At 54.7% G+C, this 26,963-nt stretch overlaps 1 protein-coding gene across 1 annotated transcript; it reads left to right on the top strand.

Annotated features, from left to right (window-relative positions):
- Window positions 1–26,197, top strand: VPS37C (VPS37C subunit of ESCRT-I). Its single transcript, XM_042904056.1, is given in 6 exon segments — window positions 1–485; window positions 19,000–19,097; window positions 22,482–22,653; window positions 23,343–23,425; window positions 24,182–24,563; window positions 24,566–26,197. Coding segments are annotated over 5 exon segments (1,068 nt in total). The 5' UTR covers window positions 1–485; window positions 19,000–19,004; the 3' UTR covers window positions 24,904–26,197.
- Window positions 26,198–26,963: the final 766 nt, after the last annotated feature.

The following is a 26,963-nucleotide window of genomic DNA, read 5'->3' as shown; positions in this document are numbered from 1 at the left end:
GCTTAACCGACTGAGTGGGAAGCACCACTTTCAGGGGCTTGTAGATTTTTGTTCTTGGAATTGAGATTATTTCTAAGGATTCTCGTTTTCTTTTTACTTACTGCTGTGCAATTTGCTACTCCGACATACATCTGCTGTTGAGAGGGCATCAGGCTAACTAGCCATGCGGATCATTTCCCGATACTTTTGGCCAGGACCAGTAGGGTTTTTCCAGGCTGACATAATTAGGTCATTGAAGACCTTGCTTTAATCCCACTGGATCTCTGTTGTTCCAAAATTCTATTAGTTTCTGCTCAGAGTTTGGAGTTTTCATAAGGTTCCGGTTTGTTCCTGGATAGTTGCCCTGTAACAGAGATCTCCGTCGTGGCGATGTCTCTGAGGATTCGGGAGCTTTAAAAGGCATGTTACTTCGCAGGTGCTCCCTCCACTGCGTTTCTCTTTCCCTTCGCTGGTTTCTGTGAAAGACTTGAGCCAATACCAAACAGGTTTGTCGTGATTTAGGTGGGGCCCCTGGGGCTTAGGATGGGCTGGAGAGTGGAGAGAAGGAGAGACTCAACCATGAATACGTTATCAAACAGATAGCCCAGGTCAGGTATGCCTAGCATTGAAGACACGGCAGTACTTTTATTTTTTTTTTATTTTTTTTTTTTTAAACGTTTATTTATTTTTGAGACAGAGAGAGACAGAGCATGAATGGGGGAGGGTCAGAGAGAGAGGGAGACACAGAATCTGGAACAGGCTCCAGGCTCCGAGCCATCAGCACAGAGCCCGATGCGGGGCTCGAACTCACGGACCGCGAGATCATGACCTGAGCTGAAGTCAGCCGCTTAACCGACGGAGCCACCCAGGCGCCCCGACACGGCAGTACTTTTAGTCCCACTGCTAATTCATGTGATTCCTCCTCAGCAGGATTACAAACAGTGGAAGACACAAAGTCAGCCATATCCTCTTACTTTACTCTCTTTCTGTCCAATAAATGCTGCTTTCTAACTTAATGTCTTTGTAAACAGTGGACGTAGCTTGTGTGACTTGAAACATTTTAATGTACTGAGGCGTGTTTTGTGGCGCAGGATATGATCTTCCCTGGTAAGTGTTCTGTGACTACTTGGGAAAAAGGTGTTTCCTGCTTTGCTGTCTGGCGTGTGGTATAAATGTCCGCTGAGTTGGCTGGTAGTGCTGTTCAGGTCTTAACTGCTTAGTGCTTTTCTGTTTACTTGTTCTATCCCTTATTGAAAAAGGGGGGTCATTGAAACTTACAACTGTAATTGTTGGTCTGTTCATTTCTCCTTGTAGTTTTATCAGTTTTTGCTTCATGCAATTTGAAGCTCTGTTATTAAGTGCATAAACATTTGGAGTGTTTTTGTTGGATGAATTGACCCTTTCAGTCCCTGGTAATATTCTTTGCTCTGAAATCTACATGGTCTCATATTAATGTAGGCAATCCAGCTTTCAAAAAATTGATGGATTGATATCCAGAATGTATACAGAACTACAACTCAAAATAGAAAACAGAAACAAATGATATGACTAAAATAGGCAAAGGACTTGAATAGACATTTCTCCGAAGATACACAAATGACCGATTAAGCACATGAAGATACTCAACGACACTAGTCATTAGGGAAATGCGAATCAAAATGACAAAAAACCCAGAAGTGGTGGCAACAGGATGTGGAGAAATTGGAACCCTTATTGCTGGTCGGAAAGTCGAGGGCACGGCTACTGCGGAAAACAGTATGGCAACTCCTCCAAAAATTAAATACACAATCACCGTATGACCCAGCCATTCCAATTATGTCTATGCCCGAAAAAAGTAGAAGCAGAGACTCAAACAATATGTTTGTACACCAGTGTTCACGGTAGCATTATTCACAATAGCAAAACGTGGAAGCAACCCAAGTGTCCATCGACAGATGAATGGATAAACAAAATGTGATACATACATAGAAATTATCTCGCTTTAAACAGGAAGGAAACTTTGACACATAGTACCACCTGGACGAAACTTGAAGAAATAATGCTAAATGAAACAAGCCAGTCACAAAAGAACAAATACTGCACGATTTCTCTTACGTAAGGTTCCGAGAGTACTTAAATTCATAGAGACAGACAGAATAGTGGTTGCCAGGGGCTGAGGAGGACGAATGGGGAATTAATGTTTAATGGGTATAGAGTTTCGTTTTGGGATGATAAACTTCTGGAGGTGGGTGGTGTTGATGGTAATATAACCGTGTGAATGCCCTTAATGCCACAAAAGTGTGCACTTAAAAGAGGTTAAAATGGGGGCTCCTGGGTGGCTCAGTCGGTTGAGCATCTGACTTCGGCTCAGGTCACGATCCCATAGTTCGTGAGTTCGAGCCCCACATCGGGCTCTGTGCCGACAGCTCGGAGCCTGGCGCCTGCTTCGGATTCTGTGTCTCCCTCTCTCTCTCTCTGCCCCTCCCCTGCTCACGTTCTGTCTCCCTCTCTCAAAAATAAATAAACATTAACAAAAAATTTAAAAAAAGGTTAAAATGGTAAATTTCATGTTGTATATGTTTTACCACAATTTAAAAATGGATAGTGTTCAAAAAATTAGTGTTTACTTGGTGTATTTCTTTATATTCTTTTACTTTTAAATTATTTGTGCCTTCGTATTTAAAGTGGGTTCTTGTAAGCAACGTATAGGTAGGTTTTGCATTTTGTAAAATTCAATTTTGTAATCTCTGCCTTTTAATTGGGATATTTAGAATATTTATACTTAATATGATTATTAGTATAGTTGGGCTTAACTGTTATCTTGCTATTTGTTTTCAGTTTGCCCAATATTCTTTGTTCCCATTTCCTTTTTCCTCTGGTCTCTTTGGGGTTGAGTAATTTTTTTGGTTTCATTTTGTTCCCTTTGCCTCGTTTATTTGCTATAACTCTTTTTTGTTTGTTTTTTAGCAGTTGCCTTAAGCTTCATAGTATGAGTCTTTAACCTGGCACAGTCTATCATCAAATGGTATTATACCACTTTACATATAGTATAAGAACCTCACAATAGTATACATTTATTACTTTCCTCCTGGACTTTGTATTGTTACCACACATTTCACTTGTACGTGTGTTATAAATCCCATAATACATCGTTATTATTATTTTTTAAAATTGTTTATTTTTGAGAGAGAGAGAGAACTCATGTGCATGAGCAGAAGAGGAGCAGAGAGAGAGGGAGACAGGATCCGAAGTGGGCTCTGTGCTGACAGCAGGGAGCCTGGTGTGGGGCTTGAACTCAAGAGCTGTGAGATCATGACCTGAGCCAAAGTTGGGCGCTTAGCCAACTGAGCCACTCAGGTGCCCCACATTGTGATGATTTTTGCTGTAAACAGCCAATTATTTTGTAAAGAGATCAAAAAGAAAAAAATATATATTTACTTACATGTTTATCATTTCTGGTGTTTTTCATCCCTCTGTGTAAATCCATTTTGTTTCAGAGTCTGTCTCATTTTACTATTTCTTGCAGTGCTGGTCTGCAGGTGATGAATTCTTTCAGCTTTTGGATGCCTAAGAGAGTCTTTATTTTGCCTTTGGTATTGAAAGGCATTTTCCCTGGGTATAGGATTCTTAATTGACTCGTACTTTCAGCATTTTTAAAGATGTGGTTCCAGTGTCTTCCGGCTTGCATTATTTCAAATGAATAATCTGTCGTGTCTCTGATTTTCGGGCTTCCATTCCTGATGTGCCCTTTTTCCTTCTGGCAGCTTTTCTTCTATTGCTGGTTTTGAACAATTTAATTATGATATGCCTTGGTGTGCTTTTCTGCAGGTTTATTGTTCTTGGGTCAGCTGAGTTTTTGGGATCTGTGGGTTTGTATAGATTTTGTCAAATTTGGAGAGTCGAGTTAATTCTTCAGACACTTTCTGTGTTCTCCTTTCTCTCTCTCCTTTGGGGACTCCAGTTACAAGTATTTAGGATGCCTGAAGTTGTTGCACAGCTCTCTGATGCTTCCTTCATTTTCTTCCCCGGTCTTTTTATTTTTCTCTTTGTGGTGGTTTTGGATAGTTCGTATTGTCGCTTCTTCAGGTTTATCAAGCTTTTGTCGTTTGCCTCATCTGTTGCTACGTTTGCCCGGTATACTTTTTATCTCAGACATCATAGTTTCCATCTCTGCAACTCAGTTTTTTCCTTTAGCTTCCTGAATATATGGAACATGGTTATAGTGGCCATTTTAATGTCATTTTCTGCTAATTCTGTTATCTGTATATATACTTTTTAAGTTTCTTTATTTTGAGAGAGAGTGAGAGAGAATGCAAACGAGTAGGGGAGGGGCAGAGAGAGAGAGAGAGAGAATCCCACGCGAGCTCTGTGCTGTCAGCTTGAAACATGATGCGGGGCTCAATCCCACAAACCATGAGATCATGACCTGAGCCAAAATAAAGGGTCGGACGCTCAACTGACTGAGCCACCCAGGCGTCCCTGTTATCTGTATTTCTGAGTGTTGCTGTTAATGGAAAAGCATTCTTGCTTCTTTGTATGGTAATTTTTGATTGATGTCAGATGTTGAGAATTTTATGGATGCTGGATATTTCTGTATTTCTATAAATATTCTTGGCATTGTTTTGGGACACTGTTAAGTTACTTGGAAACAGTTTCATCCTTTAAAGACTCGCTCTTAATTTTGTCATGTGGGATCAGAACAAGGCAGTACCTTCTTCATGCTAGGTTTTCCACTTTGGCTGAGACAGAAATTATTCTTGGCTCAACTTTGGGTCCAAGGATCGTTCCCTCTGATCCTGATCTGTACTACGCAGCCAAAAAGTGGAGGGGGACCCTTCATAGATTTCCAGAGCTCTCCCTTTGTGTAGCTATCTCCTCTCTGGTTTTAGTTCCTATAAAGTCTGGCTGCCTTGACCTCCCTGGACTCCCAACTTGCTTTCCCCACCCCGGGGAGATTGTCGGCCTCCAAGACTGGCAGGCCTGGGTACTTTCTCCCTGCATCGTGGCCTGAAACCCCTTTCTGGGCAGTGAGCTAGGGCAGTTGTTCCTCCCTCTCAGAAATCACTTTCCCGAAATGCCTGATGCCCATTGTCTGAAAAATCATGGTTTTATTTATTTTGTCTGGCTTTTTGGTTGGTTGAGGCAGGAGAGAAATCTAGTCCCTGTTCCCATGTGTCGGCCAAGAGCAGGTGCCCTTTGCGGTCAGCTCTCATCGAGCGCCTTGTGTGTGCTAGGCACTGACCCAGTGCTGGGTTGCAGACCTGACTGACACACGGGCTGTGTGGGCTGTGCCCTTGGGGAGCTCACAGTCTGGCTGAGCCCTGTATCCTAAATGCTGGGCGGTACTTCCAGAACACTATGGGAGGGTGGGAGAAGGAGCTGGCATTTGAAGGCTGGACAGGCATTTTCAAGCTGGAGGAGGCAGAGGACAGAGTATTCCAGGCAGAAGAGCAGGAGGAGCAAAGGCTGGATGGCAGGGCTGGGAACGCCTTGGGGGCAGAGTCCCCGTCCCACTCATCTTTATACAGGTGCACAGTGTGTGTCAAGTGATTGGAAGCCTGTTGCCTGTCCTGGGGCCAGTGGGTAGAACAGAGAGTTGGGGCAGGGTGAGCAGCCCATGAGGGAGTGGAGGGCGATCTAGATGAAAAGGGAGGTTTGGAGTCAGTTGATCTAGGACCGTGCCTGTCAAGCCAAGGAGCACAAGATTTTGAATATAATACCAAAGCACTGGGGAGCTATGGAAGGTTTAAGCAGGGATGTGCGTGCCCTGACTGGCTGTGTCCTTTAGAGATTACTGGGGTATGTGGGAGAGGGCTGGCGAGGTTGAAGTCTGTTAGAACCAGGTGGGCAGCTGCTGGAGAGGCTGGCTCGGAGTGGGCATTCTGCCAGAGGATGAAAATGAGTGCAGAGCCCAGGGCAGCCGCTGATAAGGCGTTGCCTATTTGGTAATGGCCTTTGCTTGTTTGATAATGACCTTCGAGGAGCCCTGCCTGAGTCGAGAGCAGATATGAGGAGGCTCTGGCCTAGTTTCTCTTTTCCTGTGGCTACCCTGTTGCCCTCGGCACACCTGCCCGCCTTGGGGTGCGTGGTGGGGGGGGCACCGAGAAGTTCATAGTGTCAGACGTCATCGGCAGAGGTAGGGTCTACAGGTGTCTCACCTTCTACCAGCCTAGGATGGCCCCAAACCGGTAAGAACAGCGAGTTTCATTGCCTTGGACTTTGAACAGACAAACCTCGAGGGGCCTCATACAGACTCCTGGATATGTGTCCTGAGTGTGCCTTTGCCTTGACCTCAATCCTGACCCTTCCTAAACGGATGATTGAAGCTGCCAGCTCAGCTTGCTCCGTGCAGATTAGCCAGTGTCGGGTGTGGGGAGGCCGACAGCTGCAGGCTGAGCACCTTCCTGAATCACCTGAACAGTTGGGGCAGAGGAAGAAGGAAATGGCAGGTGGGTGTGGACGGTTTTCTTTTCACTGAGCCGTGGGCCAGAGAAGGAAGAGGCTTTGCAGAGTGTCTGGGTTGGGTTTCACTGTTGGGAAGTTTCCAGAATGGGCTACTTGTCAAGTAACCTGTTTCTTGGCCACCATACTGACTGAAGCGGAACGTTATTGATCTGAGTCACATCCAGCCATTGGATTTATGTTGTGCCGTTGATTGATGGCGTCTCTGGAGGAATCTTAAGTTCCCCCTCCTCAGTGTCCAGGCGGGGAACGGGCCATGTGGGAGCTCAGCCCTGGTGATGAAGATCCTGACCGCTCGTTGAGCCTGGCCTGAGAGCCGGGCAGTAGACTTCCCGGGCAGTGGTTCATTTCATCCTCGTCAAAACCCTGTCTTCTAGAAGAAACTGAGGTATAGAGAGGTGCGGTAGCCTGCCCAAGGTCTCTAGCCAGTAGTGACCGAGGGCTCAGGGCTGTGTGTCTTCCAGAGCCGTTAGCCACTGGGCTTCCCCTGCAGGGCCGAGGCCCGAAGGAGGTAGTGTTCCCAGTGCCATCGGGAGAGACCAGGCCCTGTTCTTTAGAAGTCGAATCGAAAGGCATCAGTAATAACGATCACTTAGTAAGTTTGTCCCCGGGGCCGGGCACTGCGTTCCAGGGACATGCGCTTGACCGAGAGGCGGTGGAGTGCGGCGGTGGGGGGGACGGGCCGTAAAGCCAGACCCCTTCAGTGACACTCAGGCTCTACCATTTCCTCGTTGTGAGACTGATCAGGCACGAGACTCCTTCGACGCAGGTGTCTTGTCTGTAAAGCGAGAAAAGCCGAGGGGGACACAGCCGGGAAGGTGCGTTGTGAGGATCATACGAGCTGCTGCGCGCAGAGCGCCTGGAACACTGCCCTGTACCTCGCAAGTGCTCTGCACGCCATCCGTGGGGACTGTCCTCCTTCCTCTTGTGCTGGTGGGACGGTGAGGCTTGGGGAGGGGCACTGAGCAAAGCCTGGTTCCGCCCCTGCCCCCAAGGAGTTCCCAGCTGAATGACCCTGGCTTCGCCCTTGCCTTCCCCGGGGCCGGAAGGTCCTTTCCCGTGCCTTCCCCATCCTGCGAATGCCTGCCTGTCCTTCAGATGTCAGCTCTCCTCTGGGAAGCATTTCTTGCTCTTTCTCCCTAAGTGTTCATCCTGCTCTCTTCCTCCCTCCCTCTGCCCTGCTGCTGAGATATCACAGCTGCAACAGAGTGGAGGAGGGGGGCTTGGGCATAGGTGAGGGATGAGGGCAGGGCTTTTCAAAATGTGCTCTGGGAAGGTGCCCTGAGGGCCCCCTTGAGGCTTTGGGGGAGACCAGCTGGGAGAGTAGGGCTCTCCCCCTCCCCCTTCCGGGAGGAGCATGGCTTCCGGGATCTGTTCTGTGCCCCGGGGGCTTGGGGGAATGTTTTAAAGGAGAACAACTTTGGAAATTTGGAAAACTAGCAAAGCAACAGGGTGCACCGGGCAAGTGGGAAAAGAGGATGGAAGTGGAGGTCCTGACAGCTGGAGGGATGGGGACCAGGGAGGGAGGGGATGGCTGGCTTTCAGGGAAGCTGGAGGGCGGAGGGCGCTGGAAGCAGTGCTTCCAAAAATTAATCCAAAGGTGCCCGGATCAAAACACTCTGGAGCAATGACCAGATACAACCTGGTGATTGGACATCACAGGTGTCTCGGGTGGCCTGGAAGATCGGGAGCGAGGGCGCGAAGCTGAAGGCATGATGGAAATGGGGGTCAGGCTGAGAGTGTGGTTTGGGGAGGGAAAAAGGTGACGGTTGAGGTAGTCACTCCTGGAATGCCGTTGAGGAATGCTGTTGAGGGGAATATGCCCCGCAGGCATGGGAAGGGTCCCTTTAGGGGACAGGCTGGGTCATCCAGGGACTTTACGTAACCAGGCGCTCCACATCCTGCTGTCTGGCTCAGGCTCCATAGGTTGCCCCCTGCTGATGGACAGCCCCCCCACCCCGCCGGCCACTTAGCCCGTAGAGGCAGTTCGCAGAAGTCTTGGGCCACTCTGGAGTGCCCCCTGCGTCTGGCACAGTAAATGGGCTCATCATTTCCTGGATCTTCTCACTTAGGGGCCTGCCTCTGGGAAAAGGGGGTCAGATAGAGTTATTCAGTAGACCTGAGGAGCATGTGGTTGTTACATAAATACTGTGTAAAGATGACAATTGCCTTCCGAAAGCCTCGTCCTGAGAGGTTGTATATCCCTCCGTCGGTGTACAGGTGCACTTATATTTGAGGATCTTTGTTCAGATTGGTTTGGAGCCTGTTTCTGAAAGCCACATCCTTAGCTTTCCTGGGGACCTGCCCTCCCTCCTGAGCCTAGCTGGGTATCTGGCCAGGTTGTCAGGCAGCATTTTCCAAAAGTAAGGTGTGAGCGTGTGAATTAATGCTACCGAACGCCTGCCTGGTGGTTTTTCTGGCACCTCTAGCAGTGATCTCGCTGAATTCTCTTTAAGTCCTTACAACAGCTCATGATGTTGGTAGCGTTAGCCCCATTTCACCAGTGAGAAACAGTAAGAAAGGCGGAATAATTTGCCCAAGGTCATACAGCTAGTAAAAGGTCAAGCTGGGATTTCAGTCCAGGAATATTTGGTTCTTAAGCCCTGAACTCTTTCCACTTCCCTTCATGCTGTCGTAACTATTTAGCACTGGGGGGTGGGGAGGAGTTCCCAACCCCAGAAATTCCTTAGAGAGAGAGAAGACTTAAGAAGCCTCCCTTCTGGTGCTTACGTACCAACTTTTCAAATTGAAGGAAAGGTCAGTTCGATGGTGCTTTGGGCCAGGTGAGCGGTGCCTGATGGTTTGATCTGCTTTTATTAAGTCCTGTGGGAAGTCAAGTGACTGAATGGTCTGATACTTGGGTGAGCGGCTAGAATCATTCTAGGAAAAGAAAACTAGATCAGGTCAACAAATATATCCTCATTAAGCTGCAGGAATAGGAAGGTTTCTAAGGCAACCGCAGGTGTTTTTGCCACGAGGGGTGGGATGGGGCCAGGCCTCTCTAACTCAGGCATAGGGAACTGCACAGGTTGCTGTGGTAACCACTTGCTCCTTGTGGGAAATGTACAAGAAGCCCACGGCCTTTACAACGCTCCCTGCAGGGTGATTTTGGGCTTGAAGTAGCTTGCAAGTCAGTGTGGTGTGGGAGCGGTGAGGAGGGGAGCGACTGGAACCTGTGCTTTATCTCCAGCCGGGAGCCGGGAAATCCAGAGGCACCCTGCCCAGTCACAGTCTGGGTCCCGATTCAGTTATGGCAGTCATTTTGCTTGACTCGATATTGAGCTCCAGGGGCGTCGGGAGGCGCCCGAATCATCGGATTACCCCCAAGAGGCAGAATAATTAACATTTGTTCAGTGCTCTGGAGCTTGCAAAGCCATCTCGGGGCCGTGTGCTCATCTGAGGCACAAAACCCCTACGGTAGGATTATCGTCACAGAGCCCATTTTCCAGGTAAGGAAACTGAGGTGAAGAGACTTGATCAGGGTCACACAGCTCCAGGGTTGTGGAGCCAAAGCGCAGACCCTGGGCATCAGTCCACATTCCATGCTTTTCTCTGCATCCTGTTGGGGGAAAGCTGGCATTAACTGTTCAGACAGAGACAAGGGGCGGAAGAGGCACCAGGCAGCTCCAAGGCTGGCATACCTTGTTCTGATCTGAGCTCAGAAAATGCTGCATTTTGCTTTACTTTTTTTTTTTTTTTTTTAGTTCATTTAGTTTTGAGAGAGGGGGTAGGGGCAGAGAGTGACAGGGAGCGAGAGAATCCCAAGCAGGCTGGGCACTGACAGCGCAGGGCTCGAACTCACAAAGATCGTGAGATGGTGACCAGAGCTGAAACCAAGAGTCGGATGCTTAACTGACTGAGCCATCCAGGTGCCCCTCTACTTTCTTTTTTTTTTTTAAGTTTATTTATTTTGAGAGAAAGAGCGAGCGAGAGCGCCTGTATGAGTGCATACGTGCACAGGTGAGCGGCGGAGGGGCAGAGAGAGAATCCCAAGCAGGCTCCAGGCTGACAGCGTGGAGCCTGACATGGGGCTCGAACTCCCGAACTGTGAGGCCATGACCACAGCCGAAATCAAGAATCAGGATGCCCAACCGACTTTTTTAAGGCAACCTTACTTTTTTTTTTTTTTTTTTTTTAGCGTTTACCCTTGTAAAGGATCTGATATCAGTTGAAACTATTTGTTTTTGAGCTGAACAGTCCTGGCAAAGATGGAGATTGAGCAAGAGCCACCAGCGCGTTGTCCCCCTCTCTCCCCCATCAAGGACAGATCTGGAAGGCGGCCCTGAATTTGAACCCTTCCCGGCACCCTTCTCCCTCGAGACATCCTCAGCCCCCTCCACCCCACCCCAGGGAACAGCGGGAAAGGGCACTTCCTCTGGCCTCCACCCCCCGGGGTGTCATGTAGTCACCTTTGGGCCTCGCTATCCTCACTAGATCGTGTTCCTCTTGTTCCGGACGTGTGAGATCGATGTAGCCAAGATATCAAGTGATGGAAAGAAGGCGACACCGAGAGATGCAGGGCCAGTGGCCGGAGACTTTGTTTCCCCTCCTGGTTGCGTGCGTACTACCCGGGCCCCGGGGCCGCACCTGCGAGCCTGTCCCCTTGCTTCTGGTGGCTGCTCCAGCCTCGTCGGCCCCCATTCTCAGCGCTTGGTGGCAAAAGGTGGGCCCAGGGTGCCCGTGCAGTGCCCTTGTCACCTCATCCCCCTGTCCTCCCTGCTTTTCTGTGGCATCTGTCCTCCGGGCACGTGTCTCTCGTGGAGGGACCCACCCGGCGTTTCGTCGTTTTACAACTTTTGTGTTGGCTACTGGAATTTTAAAAAGGGAGAGGTGTCCCCTGCATCTGCATTCCTGGCTTCCCCGGGAGACCTGGCGGCTCTGGGCCGCCCTCCTTCCTGCAGGAGGTGCCTGCGCTGGGCTGGCCCCTGACGCCAGTGCCTGCCTGGCCCTGGGTGGGTGCCCGAGTTCATGAGCTCGGGTGTAGGTGAGAGCTGCGGAGGAGACAAAACAGAACAAAACAAAAAGTTTTTCTTCCTTTTTATTAGCAAGGAAACAGTGACTTTTTCTCTCCTTGCGGAGGGAACGCAGATTAGCACATGCCTTGCCTTTCCCACTTTGTTCCCAGTCTGATTCCCTTTGAGTCGATGGTGTCACTCCCCAAACAGAGGTGTTATCTCGCTGTACTTGTGAATGCTGTAGAGCCACCTGCCTGTGCCTCCAGCCTTCTCCTCTCCTCTCTCCGCTGTGTGGGTCTACAGCGGCTCCTTACAAGGGCCCTGCTGTCACCTGCCCTTGGCCCTCTGGCTCCTGTCCCAACACCAGCTGCCCCCCTTCAGTGAGGACTTGCAGGCCTCTGACACCCCCACCCCTCAGAGCCGTCCACCTTTCCCCTCCTCACTCCACTGGTCCCCACCTGTGCTACGGCCCCTCGTCCCTGCATTCACCGTGATGGGTTCTCAAGGTTTTTGCTTTTTAAAACTGAATCGAGGGGCACCTGGGTGGCTCAGTCGGTTAAGCGTCGACTCTTGGTTTCAGCTCAGGTCATGATCTCACGGTTTCGTGAGTTCCAGCCCTGCATCAGGCTCTGTGCTGGCAGCGCTGAGCCTGCTTAGGATTCTCTCTGCCCTTCCCCTGCCCACGCTGTCTCTGTCTCTCTCAAAAATAAATAAATAAAAACTGAATTGCGTCGAGGGGAGTTGGCCTCAGATTTTTTTTTTTAATGTTTATTTTTGAGACAGAAACAGAACATGAACAGGGGAGGGGCAGAGAGAGAGGGAGACACAGAATCCGAAACAGGCTCCAGGCTCTGAACTGTCAGCACAGAGCCCGACATGGGGTTCGAACCCACGAACTGTGAGTTCATGACCTGAGCCGAAGTCAGACGCTTAACCGACTGAGCCACCCAGGTGCCCCTGGCCTCAGTTTTATATGTTGGGGTTGTGCCTGGTGCATAGTAAAAACTCAGAGTTTATTTGCACCCCTCTGCCCCCAATCATCCTTCCTCCTTTTAGTTGGGGTCTTGTGCAGCTCTTGGCGGGTAGTAACTGCTCCGTAAACATTTGCTCAGTGAAGGCATAGAGAGATGAAGGAAGGCGTGGTAAAGGGAAGTAGTCCTGTTCTCGAATCTCCACATCTTGCATATGACTGTCTGCCAGCTGACTGACCTGTCCTCTCCCTCCCTGCCTTGGTCTGTTTTTTCTGGAAGCCCTGCTGTGAGCTATCAGTGGGCCAGGGTCTGTGCCAGGCACTGGGGAGACACAGGTGAACAAGACCATCCCCCTGCCTTCAAGGGGGCCCGTGTCTTTTCCCCTGTCCCCTCCTGCAGACCCCACCTGAGAAGTACCCAGCATCCTCCTGGGCAACTTGGCCAGCAGAAGGGGGTCTGAGTCAGGGCCTGGGGTGCTGAGGGGCGTGGTGATTGCACTTGTCAGGCTCGAGAAGCAAAGCCCGTGGACCGGGGGTCCCCAGATGACTTCTCCATAATGTCCCGGTTGTCTGCGTTGTAACATCCCTGATCACAGCTGCTTTGAGGAGTGCCGGTTTGGATTTTCCTGGTGGTGGGTGCCCAGGCTTCAGGGGCACCTGCTTTGCGGGCCTTGGGCAGAATGTCCTGTTTGCCCCTCCTTTTCCAAATTCTGAACCCAGAGAAGTGCTTGCTGTGTTCAGCCTCACCGGGTGGCCCTGAGAATCAGGGGGTGGCTCTGTGACTTCTGAAAGGCCTCGGGAGCTTCCAAGGGCAGGGGAAGCCACGATAAATCCCTACAAGATTACACTTGCCAGCCCAGGCCTGAGCTGTTGTCGGAGGGTGGGGTCGTGAGCCACCTCTGTCCCGGAGGTGGGGACCCAGGACGGGCCTGGATAATTGGCGTGCTCGTGTGGGATTGTAATCTCTGCATCTCGGGCAGCCTTATAACTAAAGCATCTTCGTGGCTCTCCTACGAAGGGCAGGGCAGGTGGGGCAGAGGTGCTTGTGATGTTACAGCAGCAGGGGTGGAAGGAGACTTAGGCCTCCCGTGGTGTGACCCCAACAGCTTATAGGACCTTGGGTAATACCCTGTTTGTTTCTGGGCTTCCTTTCATCTCTGAAATAGGGATAATTAAGCCTCATGTTTGCTTTAGTTACTGGAGTGATTATATAAACTAATGGCAGAGTTGGCTAAGGGGCCTGTTCTGAAGCCCGCAGTGAAATGGCATCGACACAGGAGAGTGGTCTTTTGCAACCACGGGGCTGAGATGTTTCTTTTTCTGGATATGGGGGCGGTCATCTTTCCCAGTCGGGGAGCGGCCGGGATAGTCATCACAGACAGGAGCCAGAACACTCTCCCGTCCCTTTGATCTTCCGAGTTCAAGAAGGTGCACGCGAAGGTGCCTACCTGGGAGGGAAGTGGGGGCAACCTTGGCACCTAGGAGCACCCCCCCTGGGGATGGGGCGTCCCAGGCAGGGACAGTGCCGGGAGAGCGTGGTCTCTGAAGAGATCTGTGCTTCATTCATGGCCCACTTTGGGGAGAATTCCCGCTGTCTGCAAGACGGCGATTTTCCGGGTCACCAGCTAGATGGTACGGGGATTTGTGTCGCAGGGATTTCAAGGCCATCAGAGCCAGGTGTGGGGCTTTAGATGGCAGAGAAAAATTGTCACGTGGAGCGGCCACACACCTCCGTGCACCGCAGCTAATTTTATTTCTTGATTGGCCACCATTCTTAACACAGCAGAGTCCCCTTTCTTGCTAAGTGTCTACAGTAGCTTCCCGCCAAACTTTGATGACCGGTGACATCCTCGGTGCCGTGGCCGTCCCCGTCCCTGGTGAAAGCAGCAGTGGCCTCATGCAGGTTGTAGCAACATCAGGCCCCTCTTTGTGCGACCCGGGGAGGGGACTGGGCCACTCTGCTTTCACGGATGTCCATCGAACGCCCACGCTCACTGCCGGTTCAAGGATGGACACTAGATACACGGAGGTATCGAGAGCTCTGTGTCAGCCCCAGCGGGAAAACAGTTCAGAAGGTTATAAAATACTGGAATGTTTGACAAAGGTTTTGTTTTGGTGGCTTTTCTCTAATCAAATCATTTCCCTTTTTGTGTGTGGGGGGGGAACAGGAAAAGTGGTCGGTGAAGGCAAGCCCATCGAGGAAGCCAGTCTCCTGGGGTGGCTATAGGGTGGCTTCTGTGTCAGTGCCTCCCAGTCAGGCCGGCTCCCAGTGCTTTCTGGGCCTCCAGCCCAGCGCAGACCCTCCCCCTCGACGTACCCCCCCACTTGGCCTCTGCGTCTTGTGGGTCTCCTGGCCTCTGGAAGCCTGACAGTGCAGCAGGCATGCGCTGTATGAATCTCCCCGTGGACGTGGCCTCGCCTGGACTCTTCTGGAGAGCGTTAGCCTCCTTGTTCTGCTGGTTGGTCTTGAGACCGTGGTGGCTGCTTCTGATGCTGCCTCACTGGGCCCACGGCCACGGGGCTGCAAACCTGGAGCCTCAGTCCCCGGGCTGAAGACCCCTGTCTCCTGCCTGGCCCCACCGTGCCTATACGAGCCAAGCCCTAGGCGCCCGAGGGAGGTGCGTTTCAGGTCCTGGCAGAGGTCCCTCCGTAGAAACAACACAGGAGATTGAGCCCTGCGTTCTCATCGTGCCTCCGCGTGGACCGGTTGACAAATCCCTTCCTCTCCAGGGTCTTTGCTTTTCCTCTGCCAGGTGAGGCTGGGCCCGCCTGAGTTCCCTCAGAGGGAGGGGAAAGCAAGGCAACAGGTGCCAAACTGGTTTGACCCTGGGTAGCTCAGTTAAAATGAAAACTCCGTTAAAATTCATTTAAGAGCCCTGGAGAGTTCTGGGTCTGGGAGAAGACTTGGAACTCAGGCTTTTGTGAGGCACGTGGTGCGAAGTCCCGGACTGGGGAGGGCACTGCCCCAGTCACTCACCCAGCTGTGTGACCTCGGGTGAGTTACTTCTCCTCTCCGAGCCTCCTCCGTGAGGTCGGGTGACAGTGGTACTCACTGTGGTCAGGGTCCTTGTAACGGCAGGCATTTGTGGAGTGTGCACTGAGTGCCAGGCATGGACGGAGAAACTAAGGCACCGAGAGGCTAAATGAGCCGGCTCCTAAGTAGCAGGGAAGGAATCACACCCAGGCAGCCTGACTGCAGAATCCGTTCTCCTAACCGCTAGGCCAGTGGCTCTCCAAGTGTGTTTCCAGGGCCTCTGGGGGTCTTTGAGACCCTTGCAGGCTGCCTTTGAGATCAGGATGATTCTCATGAGCTAAGACCTTTTCCTTTTTACTGTGTTTCTCGCGTGAGTATACAGTGGGGTTTTCGGAGGGTACATGGCACGTGATCACATGATTGTTCTAGTGGCTAATGGAATACGGGGGCTTGCATATTTTTTTTTTTTTTTTAATATTTATCTTTGGGAGAGCGCAAGCAGGGGAGAGGTAGAGAAAGGGGGACAAAGGATCCGAAGCAGGCTCTGTGCTGACAGGCTGACAGCAGCGAGCCTGATGCGGGGCTCCAACTCACAAACTGCGAGATCGTGACCCGAGCCGAAGTCGGGCGCTCAACCGACTGAGCCACCCAGGGGGCCCTGCGTCTTCTTGTATTTGAAAAATGTCTCTCCCTGGCCACCATGAACAGGTGTTTCCGTCTAGACAACCTTCTCATCTTAAGAAGGTTATAAAACCCCTATGTTATATAAGCAGCCTGTTTACAGAAATGACTCTTCACCCAGAAGAATCCCCTTGAGATCCGTTCACGTTGTTTACGTCAATTCGCTCCTTTTTACTGGAGACTAGCACATAACTAGTGCAGCCGTACCACAGATCGTCTGATCGTTTACTAATTGGGTTGTTTCCCATTGGGTTGTTTCCAAGCCCAGGCTGTTCCACTTAAAGCTTCTAGGAACATTAAAAAAAATAAATAAATGAAAAAAATGGCTCGCTTTTAATACCTAATATGGTCAGTACCGACACCTAAACTCCACACAGGGGAACCTTCTTCGGGTTCCTCCATAATGTTCGGGGTGGGAGGTGTCCTGAGACCAAGAGCTGTACGCGACCTGTTGCTCGAGGCCACATTGCCTTGTGTGGGACACGGAACTCGACACCCGCCGAGTGAAGTGGTTGGGGGAGGGTTACTCTGCTCGGGGCTCCCCCGGTGGGTGCACGGGATCCCCCTGTGTGGAGGAATGAAGCCTGCACCCGCTGGGGCCTCCGCACACGCCCTGCCGACCTTGCCGGAGGTGTGTGGTCCGCCAGCTGCCCCCCCCCCGGAGCTTCCCTTGGCCCCTGGCTCTCTGCGCTCAGCCCCGACCGCAGGAGCGGGCAGACACCCTGTTCTGTGCCTGGACCCCGGCTGGGCGCTGCTGCTGTTGTGGGTGCGAAGGCCCGGCAAGTTCTCAGCCGGATCTGGGCCACGCCGGAGGCCTAATAAGTAATTTCTGTGGTGTTGGAGCCTCGGGCCGGCATTTGCGCTAAGCCAGACCTTGCGCTAAGCTAGTGCTTTGTCTGCCCTCCCTCTCTGAGCCTCACACCGGCCCATTCTGCTGATGAAGGCCCGGAGGCTCAGGGAGGTTCCCGTTTGTCCTGCGGGTCCCGTCGATGGCCGACCCCCTCGGTTGGCCACGTGGTGGCAGCGTGCCTCCGGAGTTCTTCCCGGGGCCTGTTCTAGCTGCCGTTCCCCTGCTCCAGCTTTTAGACCAAGGCTTTTTGGAGCAGCAGGGTGAGACGTGGACCAGAAGGGTGTTGAATTTTGAGGCTGCCGTTTCCTGATCTTCCTGGTCCCCACCCGGAAGGAGCCAACTGCCTGCCCCCGGGGCAGGATCAGGAGGGACCACACATGCAAAAGGCATGCGCTCCGGTGCCCAGTAACCTGTGGCCTCCGCGGTCACCCGGCTAGCCGGGAGCTGTCGCCTTTCTTGGAACCTGGCCCTGGATCAGCTGGATCAGCATCCCCAAGGGAGGTTCTGGATTTCTGGGCCCGCCCTGGCCTAGTGACACAGAACTCTACCTTTGGGACTGGGGCGCCTGCGTTTTCAGAGGGCTTCCCCCTGGGGTTCAGGCGCGTACCTGCATTTGGCATTCCTTGCCTCAGAGGTTCGGGACCACCCTGAACCCTCAGGAGATAAGAGACGGTGGTGGTGCCTCTGTTTGGCTAGCTCTTTCTCAGGAGGGTGACCCTGTATTTTGTTGTCGAAACTAGGGCACTTTTGAGCATCAGAAGGGAGTACTGTTAACAGCCGTGCCGGCACATGAGGAGTCAGCCGGTGCTTTGCTGGTGAATGGGGTGGGTGTCCCTCTGATCCGTTTCTCCTTTCATCTTTCTGATGACCTGGGAGATGCCAGCCCCTTCCATTGCAGATGGGGAAACTAAGACCTGGACAGGGCCGCTTCCGACCACACGGGCGTAACCTTGGTCCTTGATTGCAAAGCACCTCCTTGGATTAACCATCACTGTCGGCTCGCGCTAGCTGAGCACAGTACCCGGGAGGATTGGGGGCTTCCAGGTCTTGCTATCTTTCGAACCTGGAATCTTTTGAAAACTAACATCACTTTCGTAATGAGAAAAATCTACATCGAAGCTATAAAATGTGCTTCTGGGGGGCGCCTGGGTGGCTCAGTCGGTTAAGCGTCCGACTTCAGCTCAGGTCACGATCTCGCGGTCTGTGAGTTCGAGCCCTGCATCGGGCTCTGGGCTGACAGCTCAGAGCCTGGAGCCTGTTTCGGATTCTGTGTCTCCCTCTCTCTGCCCCTCCCCCGTTCATGCTCTGTCTCTCTCTGTCTCAAAAATAAATAAACGTTAAAAAAAAAATTAAAAAAAAAAATGTGCTTCTGGAAAAGATAGCAGGGGAATCCTGTCAGCAGAAAGGAAGAGTGTGCTGGGGGTGTCTGTGCTGCCTTCTCCAGGTCCCCTGGGCTCCCTCTCGGGGCTTGGCTGTGACCCCTCTGTCACACAGACAATCGATGTCCCTCTGGGCAGAGTGACAGAGGGGGAGGGTTGCTAAAACCAGCTCTCCCGTCCAAGCAGATGTTCTTTGTGGGTCGGTCAGCGTCCTTTGCCTTCCCGTTGCCCTAGGGGCCAATTTGATTATTTTTTGTGGTCGTTCTTCTCCAAGGAGACCTGCATGTGACGGTCCGTTTCTGTGGCACGTGGAGGGGACTGCAGTTGCAGAGAATACTTGAGGGAAGCCCAAGGTTGTCGGTGCGCTAGATAAAACTAGCTGCGATGCCCTTGAGCCCGTGATGCTGAGGCCGCAGAGCCCCCGTGTATGAAGGTTTGGGTGTATTTCTGGTTCAGACAGAAATAGACACTTAGCGGAGGTCATGCTGGCATCGGGGCTCACGGGCGGCCTGGGGCCAACGTAGTCTCTGTCCCTGGCCGCCTGTCCTGCCCTGTCCCGTGTGCACCTTGGGTAGTTTCATCCCGCACCGTAAGGAATCCCAGTTTTGCCTCTGGCTGCCCAGTGCTTTCACATACCTGTTGCTCATGGTTTGGGAGAAGGAGTGGCTTCCTGGTGTCCCCGGGGACAGGGGATGGCAGGGTGGCCGGAATGAGCTGGAAGCATCGTCGGAAAACCGTGGCGTGTCTCTCGCTTCGCTCTGTGTTCACAGGGAGGATGGAGACACTAAAAGGCAAGACCTTGGAGGAGCTGGAGGAAATGCAGAACGACCCGGAGGCCATTGACCGGCTGGCCCTGGAGTCCCCTGAGGTAGAGCAAGGCTGTCCTGGGGCCCCAGGAAGAAGGAAGGCCAGCAGGTGGGACCGAGGCCCTGCTTCAGGACGCCAGCCTGGTGGGAGTCGGGGCCACATTCTCCTCCCTTTTCTGTGGCCTTCACCCTGGTTTGGATCAAGCCGGAGGAGCCCCCGAGATCGGGATCCAGTTCCCGGGCCCTCTGGGAGTTCTAGGGGGCGGTGCTAGGGCGTCCAGGGCCCCCATGTGAACTCGGGGGGACCCACCTGCCCCAGGAGTCCCCACGTCGTTGTTCCAGCCTGAATCTGGAGGTTTCTAAAGGTGCTGCTACTGTTCTGTAGCCGCCTTTCCCCAGGGGCCTTGTGTGGCCCTGCGTCTCCAGGGGAGCCCTTCTTGGGCTCATCTCCTGTGCAGTCCTGTTTCCTCCACCAAAGGGCGCCTAACCAGCTCCGCTCTCCGCAGTCCCCCTGGGAGTAAAATCACCCTTGCAGACGTGTAGAGCTCCACACTTTATAAAGGCTTTCCTGCCCTCCTGTGTCCTCAACCGTGACTCCCCCTGTGAGGTCAGGAGACTGGACGTGGCCGAGAGCTGGGTATACCGCGGTCCTGCCCTGAGCGGCGCCAGCCTGCCCACTGTTCTGGAAGCCCCTTCCGCTGCCCCTAACGCCGGGCGGAGACCCGAGCACAAGCGATGCCGAGCTCGTCTGAGGGGCGCTTGGAATATATTTTTATTTTATGAACAGGCCTGGTGTGTCTTTTCTGGGGGTTCACGACCTGTTCCCGACAGAAGGGAAGCCACCCCGCCTAGCTTCTTCCTGCTTTCTGTAGGGGTGCGTAGCGAGGCTGTATTCCCTTGCCCTTCCTCGCCTGTGCTCTCGCTGCCCGCCCCGCGACCTGCCCCTCTACCCAGATGAGCAATCTTTGCTGGGGGGTAGGGATCGAAGTGGGGGCAGGGACGCAGTAGGGGGCAGGGTCTGAAGAGAGGTGGGGGCGCTCCGTGGCACATCCTGGTGCCTTGAGCCCGCTCCGCGAGGACAGAAAGCAAAGCCTGTGTCGGTTAAGCTGCAGGCCTGCCTCTGTGGTCAGTTAGGCCGTGACTGCCGGGGTCTGCCTCAGCTGGCATAGTGCTGGGCATAGAGCAGGGTTTTTTGTTTGTTTGTTTTTTTAATTTTAGAGACACAGAGTGTGTTCGAGCAGGGGAGGGGCAGAGAGAGAGAGAAAGAGAGAGAGAGAAAGTGAGTCCTAAGCAGGCTCTGTGCTCAGTGAGGATCCCGATGTGGGGCTCCCATCCCACGACCCCGGGATCATGACCTGAGCCATAGTCAGGAGTCAGATGCTCAACCGACTGAGCCACCCAGGCGCCCCGGGCGCCAAGCGCTTCTTGACTCTGCCGTGAGCACAGGTTATAGGAATCCCAAGGCCAGCTCTGAATGGCACGTGCAACTTGGCAGAAGCGAGCCTTCACAGAAGTATCACTACTTGACTTCCAAGCTGAGCAGGCCGATAGAATCTACGTCGAAGTACAGAAAATGGCCGCATAACCTCTTGGGCTGCAGGCAACGCGAATTTTGTGGCGTGCCGCCAGCCTGACCGATGGATTTGAATCCTCAGCGGGGAAAGCTTTCTGGGATCAAGGGAAAGTGAAGCAGGGCAGGCTCCTCAGGCTTGCAAAAAGCCCTTGGACGAGGTTTCCACCACGGTCCGTATAAAACACAATTTTACACGTCCTCGTCGCCGTGTGGCTGTGCAGAGAGGGGCTGGTTCGCTTGGGGATGTGGACGCTGCTTGGAGAAAAGAGAGCTAGGTAGCAGGGGGCCTGTGTCCACACAGGGCAGTGAATGGTGGGGTCGCGGCAGGCTGGTGAACTCTTTTGACGGGGGTTCCGGAACTGTGGTATCGACCTCTTCTAAGTGACAGCTGGTGGGCTTCATAGTGACCCCCCCCCAGTGGAGAAAGATTTGGGGGAGGCTGTGGGAGAGGGGGCAGAAATGCATAGGGCAAGGCGTAGGGCAGAATGACACAGCTTAGATATATTTGTTGGTCAAGACCCAGGGAAAAGGCAGTGGACACATGAGGGCCAGACGTTCTGTGTAAGGGGTAGCTGAGCAGAGGGCTTCAGGCCTCCTGCTCTGGAGCTTGCCCAGTGACTCAAAAGAGTGTTAGTGGCAGCAAATACAGACAGCCCAGATGTGGAGGCAGCTTGCTGTCATAGGGAGACCAGAGAGACCACGGCCAGGCCCATGATCCCTGGGCCCCAGTGGCTGCACCGTGGAGGGGAGGCGGATGTGACGTCCCTCTTCCCCGTCTGGAGCATGAAAAGCAGGCTCCAGTCCTGCCCCTGAGCTCAGATCTCAAGGCCCTGTGGCTGGGGATCAGCAGGAGGGCAGGCTTCCCGGAAGTCCCCTCTTCCCGGGTCCCCATGACCTGGTGGAGGACGAGCTGGCCCATCACGTGCTGACCAGGGTGGCCCCTACATGGAAGCTGCCCTTTGCCGAGCTGTGCCCTGAGCCCTCTGCTGGGTGCTGAACGCTCTCTTTGGTGCCACGTGTCACTGTCTCAGGGGTGGTGGGACTCCCTGGCACGTGGAGGGAGCTTTGGGTCAGAGCAGGTCCGGGAAGGGTTCCTGTGGCTGCCGCCTCAGCCGCTAGTGGCAGCAAGGGACCTGGCTGAGGGCCAGAGTGCTGCTTGGCTTGGGGAGGTGCTCTCAGGGGGCGACGTCCGGGGGCAAAGGCTGGCTTCAGGTGGCCACAGGTCACCCGTGTCGGTGGGAGCCTTTTGCTGGCTGTGAGACTCCACTCCAGTTCTTGGGGGCCCCCTCTGCCCGCTCATCTGCACAGCTTCTCTGCAGGGCATGCCTGTGGCCTCGGAGGCGAGGACAAGTTTCTCCTGAGTCAGTGTCACGGTCTGGCCCTGCCTTTCTCATCCCTCAGGGTGACTGTTTTGGGGCCTCATGCACGTCCGGCCTGTGGTCTGGCTTTGGCCACCTTAGCGCACCTCACGGTGGGCTTCTTGCCTCCGAAGCTTGGGGAGAAGTGGCTTGGGAGTTTGGTCCCTTCCCTCCTAGAAAGCCTCTGACTTGTTCCTATTAATTGGTCCCCCTGCTTCCTGGAGGCGTCCGCGGCCCTTGGTGGGCCTTGTTCCTGCTCCCCCGTGGCCGTGGGCAAAGCTGCCGACCGTCAGTGCGTTTTCCGCACGGATCCGCCACAGAGGGTGTGGGATGAGGTGCCTGGGTCACAGTGCTTTGCTCGGGGTCCGAACCCGGGTCTATCGGACTCCAGTCGGGGGCATCGCCCACTTCTGCCGCGGTGGGTGATGCGTCCCAGAAGCCCCCGGTCCAGCCTGCCGCGGTGGTGAGTGGTGGTGGTGGGGAGGGTTCTCCCGGTCCACATCCTGTTCCCTTAGGTCCAGGACCTGCAGCTGGAACGAGAGATGGCTCTGGCCACCAACCGCAGCCTGGCTGAGCGGAACCTGGAGTTTCAAGGTCCCCTGGAGATCAGCCGCTCAAACCTCTCGGACAAGTACCAGGAGCTGCGGAAGCTCGTGGAGCGGTGCCAGGAGCAGAAGGCGAAGCTGGGTAGGGGCGGCCTGGGAGCTGCTGGAATAGGTCCCCGTCCTTGCCCCCGGACAGGAAAGGGCCAGCAGTGAGGACGACCGTGTCCCCAGCCCCTGTGCTAAGTGCTTTCCGTACGTTTTCTCACAACAGCCTATTAGTGGAGGTACCACTGTTCTTGTTTCAAACATGAGAAGAATGAGGCTCAGAGAGAGTCAGGGACATGGCCAGGGTTACGTGGCCAGATTTGGGCTGGATCCAGACAGCCTGCATTCCGTGCTGTTGCTCACAACGCCACCAGCCCAGCTTCCGGTTTCTAGGGCTGCCCCGGGCTCTCCGCGTCCCAGGATCTGCCATCTGCGAGGTGGGAGGGGCTGTCCTGGTCTGGACAGTGAAGAAGTCGGATGCTCAGAGAGTGAGGCCGAGTAGGCTTGGGGCTCGCCGGTGCATCTTTGCTTCCTGCTGGCATCGGGTGGCACTGGGGAGGCCGGCTAGCCAAGGTCTGGGCTGGGCTCGGTGGATAGAGCTCCTCTCTGCCTAGGAAGGCGACCTCAGGGAACTGGGCCACCTGGGGCTCCACAGCAGACCCCAGGGCAGCGGCCGGACCTCAGAACACACAGGGGTCACTCCGAAGGTCTTCGCCCAGACCTTAGCCTCCAGCACCGAATCAAGAGGCGCTTTCAGAATGTTGATCTTTCTGCCCTCCCTTCCAGAGAAGTTTGCTTCAGCACTGAAGCCAGAGACCTTGTTAGACCTTCTGCAGATCGAAGGCATGAAGATTGAAGAAGAGTCTGAGGTAAGATGGCCGTCGTCACCCCCTCTTCCGGCGGTAGCGTCGGCCCCTGGAGCAGGAGCCCTCGGAACGAGCACTGGGTGCCTGTAGAGTCGGGACAGGGGGCTTTAGACGGTGGCACAGATGAGTGACGCCATCGGTCCCGGTGGATGGGGTGAACAGGAGCCTGGTCCCGCTGGCGGGAGCCGGAAGGGCAGCTGCCGGCCGGGCCACAGGGCAGCTGGCAGACGTGGGTACGAGGTGGCGCAGCAGGAGGCCCCGAGGACTGAAGCCGGGCCCCCGGCCCCTCCCTGGCGGCCTGGCCTCTCTGTTCTGCTTCCCTCTGGCCGTCTCTTCCGTCTGCGGGCAGACTGGCTCCCTCCAGTTCTCCGTGCTCTGGGTGCCGGAAGCTACCAGGTCCTCCCAGCCCGGGGCCCGCCTGCAGTAGGAACCGAGTAGCTGGTGTCCATGCATTTATTTATCATATACGGGCAGCAGCCGCTGCGAGCCCGGCACAGCGCCAGGGGCGGGGGACAGCAATGGCCACAGTAGTCCCTGCCCTCCAGGGGCTGACACCCTGGCGAGGGAGACGGAATACACCAGCGAGCTCAGGTAGCCTGTGTCGGCAGTGATGAGGGCCGCGAGGAGAAATTCCCAAACGGAGGCCAGAGAAGATAGGGGGTGGCTGCAGTGCGCTGAGGTGGGGGGGGGCGCAGCCGGGGAACACGGGTGGCCTTGATCCCAGGCAGGCCCGTCGTCACCAGACCTTATCTGTTCTAGGCCATGGCCGAGAAGTTCCTGGAGGGCGAGGTGCCCTTGGAAACGTTTCTGGAGAACTTCTCCTCCATGAGGATGCTGTCTCACCTGCGCAGGGTGCGCGTGGAGAAGCTTCAGGATGTGATGAGGAAGCCCAGAGTTTCCCAGGAGCCGGCTGGTGACGCCCCTCCTCCGCGCCCCCCGCCCCCGCCTCGCCCGGCCCCCCCGGCGACACCCCCTGTGGCCGAAGAGCCGCCCCCGCCACCGGCGGCCGTGCCTCCCTACCCTTTGCCCTACAGCCCGTCTCCTGGCATGCCCGTGGGCCCCACCGCCCAAGGCGCGCTCCAGCCGGCCCCCTTCCCCGTGGTGTCCCAGCCCTCCTTTTCCTACAGTGGGCCTCTGGGCCCCCTTACCCGTCAGCCCAGCCGGGACCCCGGGCTGCCGCGGGCTACCCCTGGTCCCCACAAAGGAGCACGCCCCCCCGGCCAGGCTATCCCGCGGCCCCCACTGGTGCCTCTGGCCCCGGATACCCCTTGGCGGGGAGCCGGGCCCCCAGCCCTGGCTATCCTCAACAGGCCCCTTACCTCTCGACTGGAGGAAAACCTCCTTACCCAACACAGCCCCAGCTCCCCATCTTCCCAGGCCAGCCCCAGCCCTCAGGCGTCCCCCAGCCGCCCTACCCTCCTGGGCCTGCCCCTCCCTATGGGTTTCCGGCACCTCAGGGGCCCTCCTGGCCCGGGTATTAGACACAGTCCCGGCCCTCGGCCCTTCCCTACTTCTCCTTGTACCGCAACCTTTGGCCCGCCCACCACTGAGATTCGAGGTTAAATTGCAGGTGGACTTGGGTCCTCCTTGTGGACTTGTGTCAGCACGTGGGAGCCTCGGGGGGACCTGGTCGGGAGCGTGCAGGCCTGGAAAGGCGCCGGCAGCGTGACTGGCTTGGCCGCACCAGACGGCCACGGCACTCAGTGGCCTCCTGGGGGAGGGGAGCGCCTCCTTTCAGTGACTGGCTTCAGCTTTTCTGGTGCTAGCCAGGCGGGGAGCTCGGTGCCTCCTCCGTGGGTGTCCGTGTGAGTGGGCAGGTGCGTGTGCTCGGGGGCACGCACTTGTGCTTGCACTCACGGACACCGGAACCCAATGCAATTATCTTCGTGATGAGGGGGTCTCCGGCCCCCGCTCACCCCCTCCCTCTCTCCTGGGATCTGGCACATTCAACCTGGTGCCCACAGCAAGGGATGCGACTCTGCGTCCGTCTGGTCCATTCAAGGATGGCCTGGAGCTAGAGTGGGATCGGGAGAGGGAACAGTAAGGAGAAACACTGATTTTTAAATCACATAAAGCCATAATTGAACTCCGATAGGTTGATGTCAGATAAGCTTGTCCCGTGTGCTGGTTTGAACGACGGCAGCAGAGCCAGAGCAGCGAGAAAGCGGGGGGCTGTGAAGGTGGACCCCAGAATCTGAGGCAGAATCTGGAGGGGAGGGGCCAGCTCCGGCCCAGGAGATGGTGTCGCACCGGACTCCTTTAGGAATGGAGCGGCCGCCCTCTCTTCTCTGGGGCCCTCCACTTCCGGTTGACTGCTGAGGCCCACCCCATCCATCCGCTCCTTTAGTGCCTTGAATCTCATCTGCAGCAGCCCCCTCCCTCCGTCTGCTGCCTCTGGCTCCCTCGTGTAACTCCCCACCCCGGCACCCCTCCTGAGACACACATTAAAGGATGCCCTAACAGCGACTTCCCAAGTGGTGCTTCCTCAGACACCGTGACTGCCACCGTGTCAGAGTCCGCTCCTCTGCTTCCCTCTTGTCGTCAGAATGTAAAGGGCAGGGATTGGGACTCGCGCCGCCTGCAGCCCCCCCGGCACGCCGGGGATGTTGAGCGTGTTCGGTGATAACAGAGACAATAGACCAAAGGGGTGTGGTGAGCGGAGCTTTACCTTGGTTGTTCCAGATGGGATCCAGGTCTCGAGGGCAGACTCTGGAGCTGCTATCGGCCAGGAAGTCATATGTGCCTTGAAATGTCCACTACTTGAGTACCCAGCATCTGGTGGGCCTGGGGTGCTGGGGGCCAACGAGGAAACTCGACTTTCCGGTGCCTGCCCCCCTCCCCGGCCCACGCACCATCGGTGGGTGTTCGCGACGAGATGCTCCATTCGCTGTTGGGTCCTTGCCAATTGTTCTTCTCGTAAGTTATTTATCAAGAGAAATCACTAATGGACTCTACTGGTTCGAGTGCTTCTGAACTGGATGACCGATCGCCGGTGTGTTTGTGTAATTAATGGCCATAATAAACTTCGATGAGTTACAAGTTGTGCTGTGGCTCGTCCAGTGGGTTTGCGAGGTGAAGATGTGGCTGCCTGGGGCGGGTGTGGAATCCCTTCAGGATCACGCTTTGCTGAGAGGCCTCTTTGATTCCTGTCCACAAAGCCTCATCTATCTGGCTGTCCTCTCTTGAGCTGCTGCCCTCCCCTGCGCCTTTGCCCTGGGGCCAGGCTCTGACGACCTTCCCCTTTTCTCTCCTACTCTCTGGTTTTCTTTCTTTTTTTTTTTTTTAAATATGAAATTTATTGTCAAATTGGTTTCCATACCACACCCAGTGCTCATCCCATCCTTCGGTGTTTTCACGCTGGGGGCCTACGTTTTTGCCTCTTCCTGGGCCAGAGCTTGAGCCACGCGAGGCCACAGGCCCCCACCAGGGGGCGTGCGGGGCTCAGCCTAAGGAGCCTTGCGTCGCATTCCTGCCACCCGTTTGGGGGACAGGGCCTGCCTGCTGTCGGCCTGGCCAAGACCCCCGGGCGGGCCACGTCTTC

The sequence above is a fragment of the Panthera leo genome, chromosome D1 (genome assembly GCF_018350215.1).
Source record: "Panthera leo isolate Ple1 chromosome D1, P.leo_Ple1_pat1.1, whole genome shotgun sequence".
Lineage (NCBI taxonomy): Eukaryota > Metazoa > Chordata > Mammalia > Carnivora > Felidae > Panthera > Panthera leo.
Note: the sequence above shows the minus strand (reverse complement) of the source record. Positions and strands in the feature narration are given on the sequence as shown.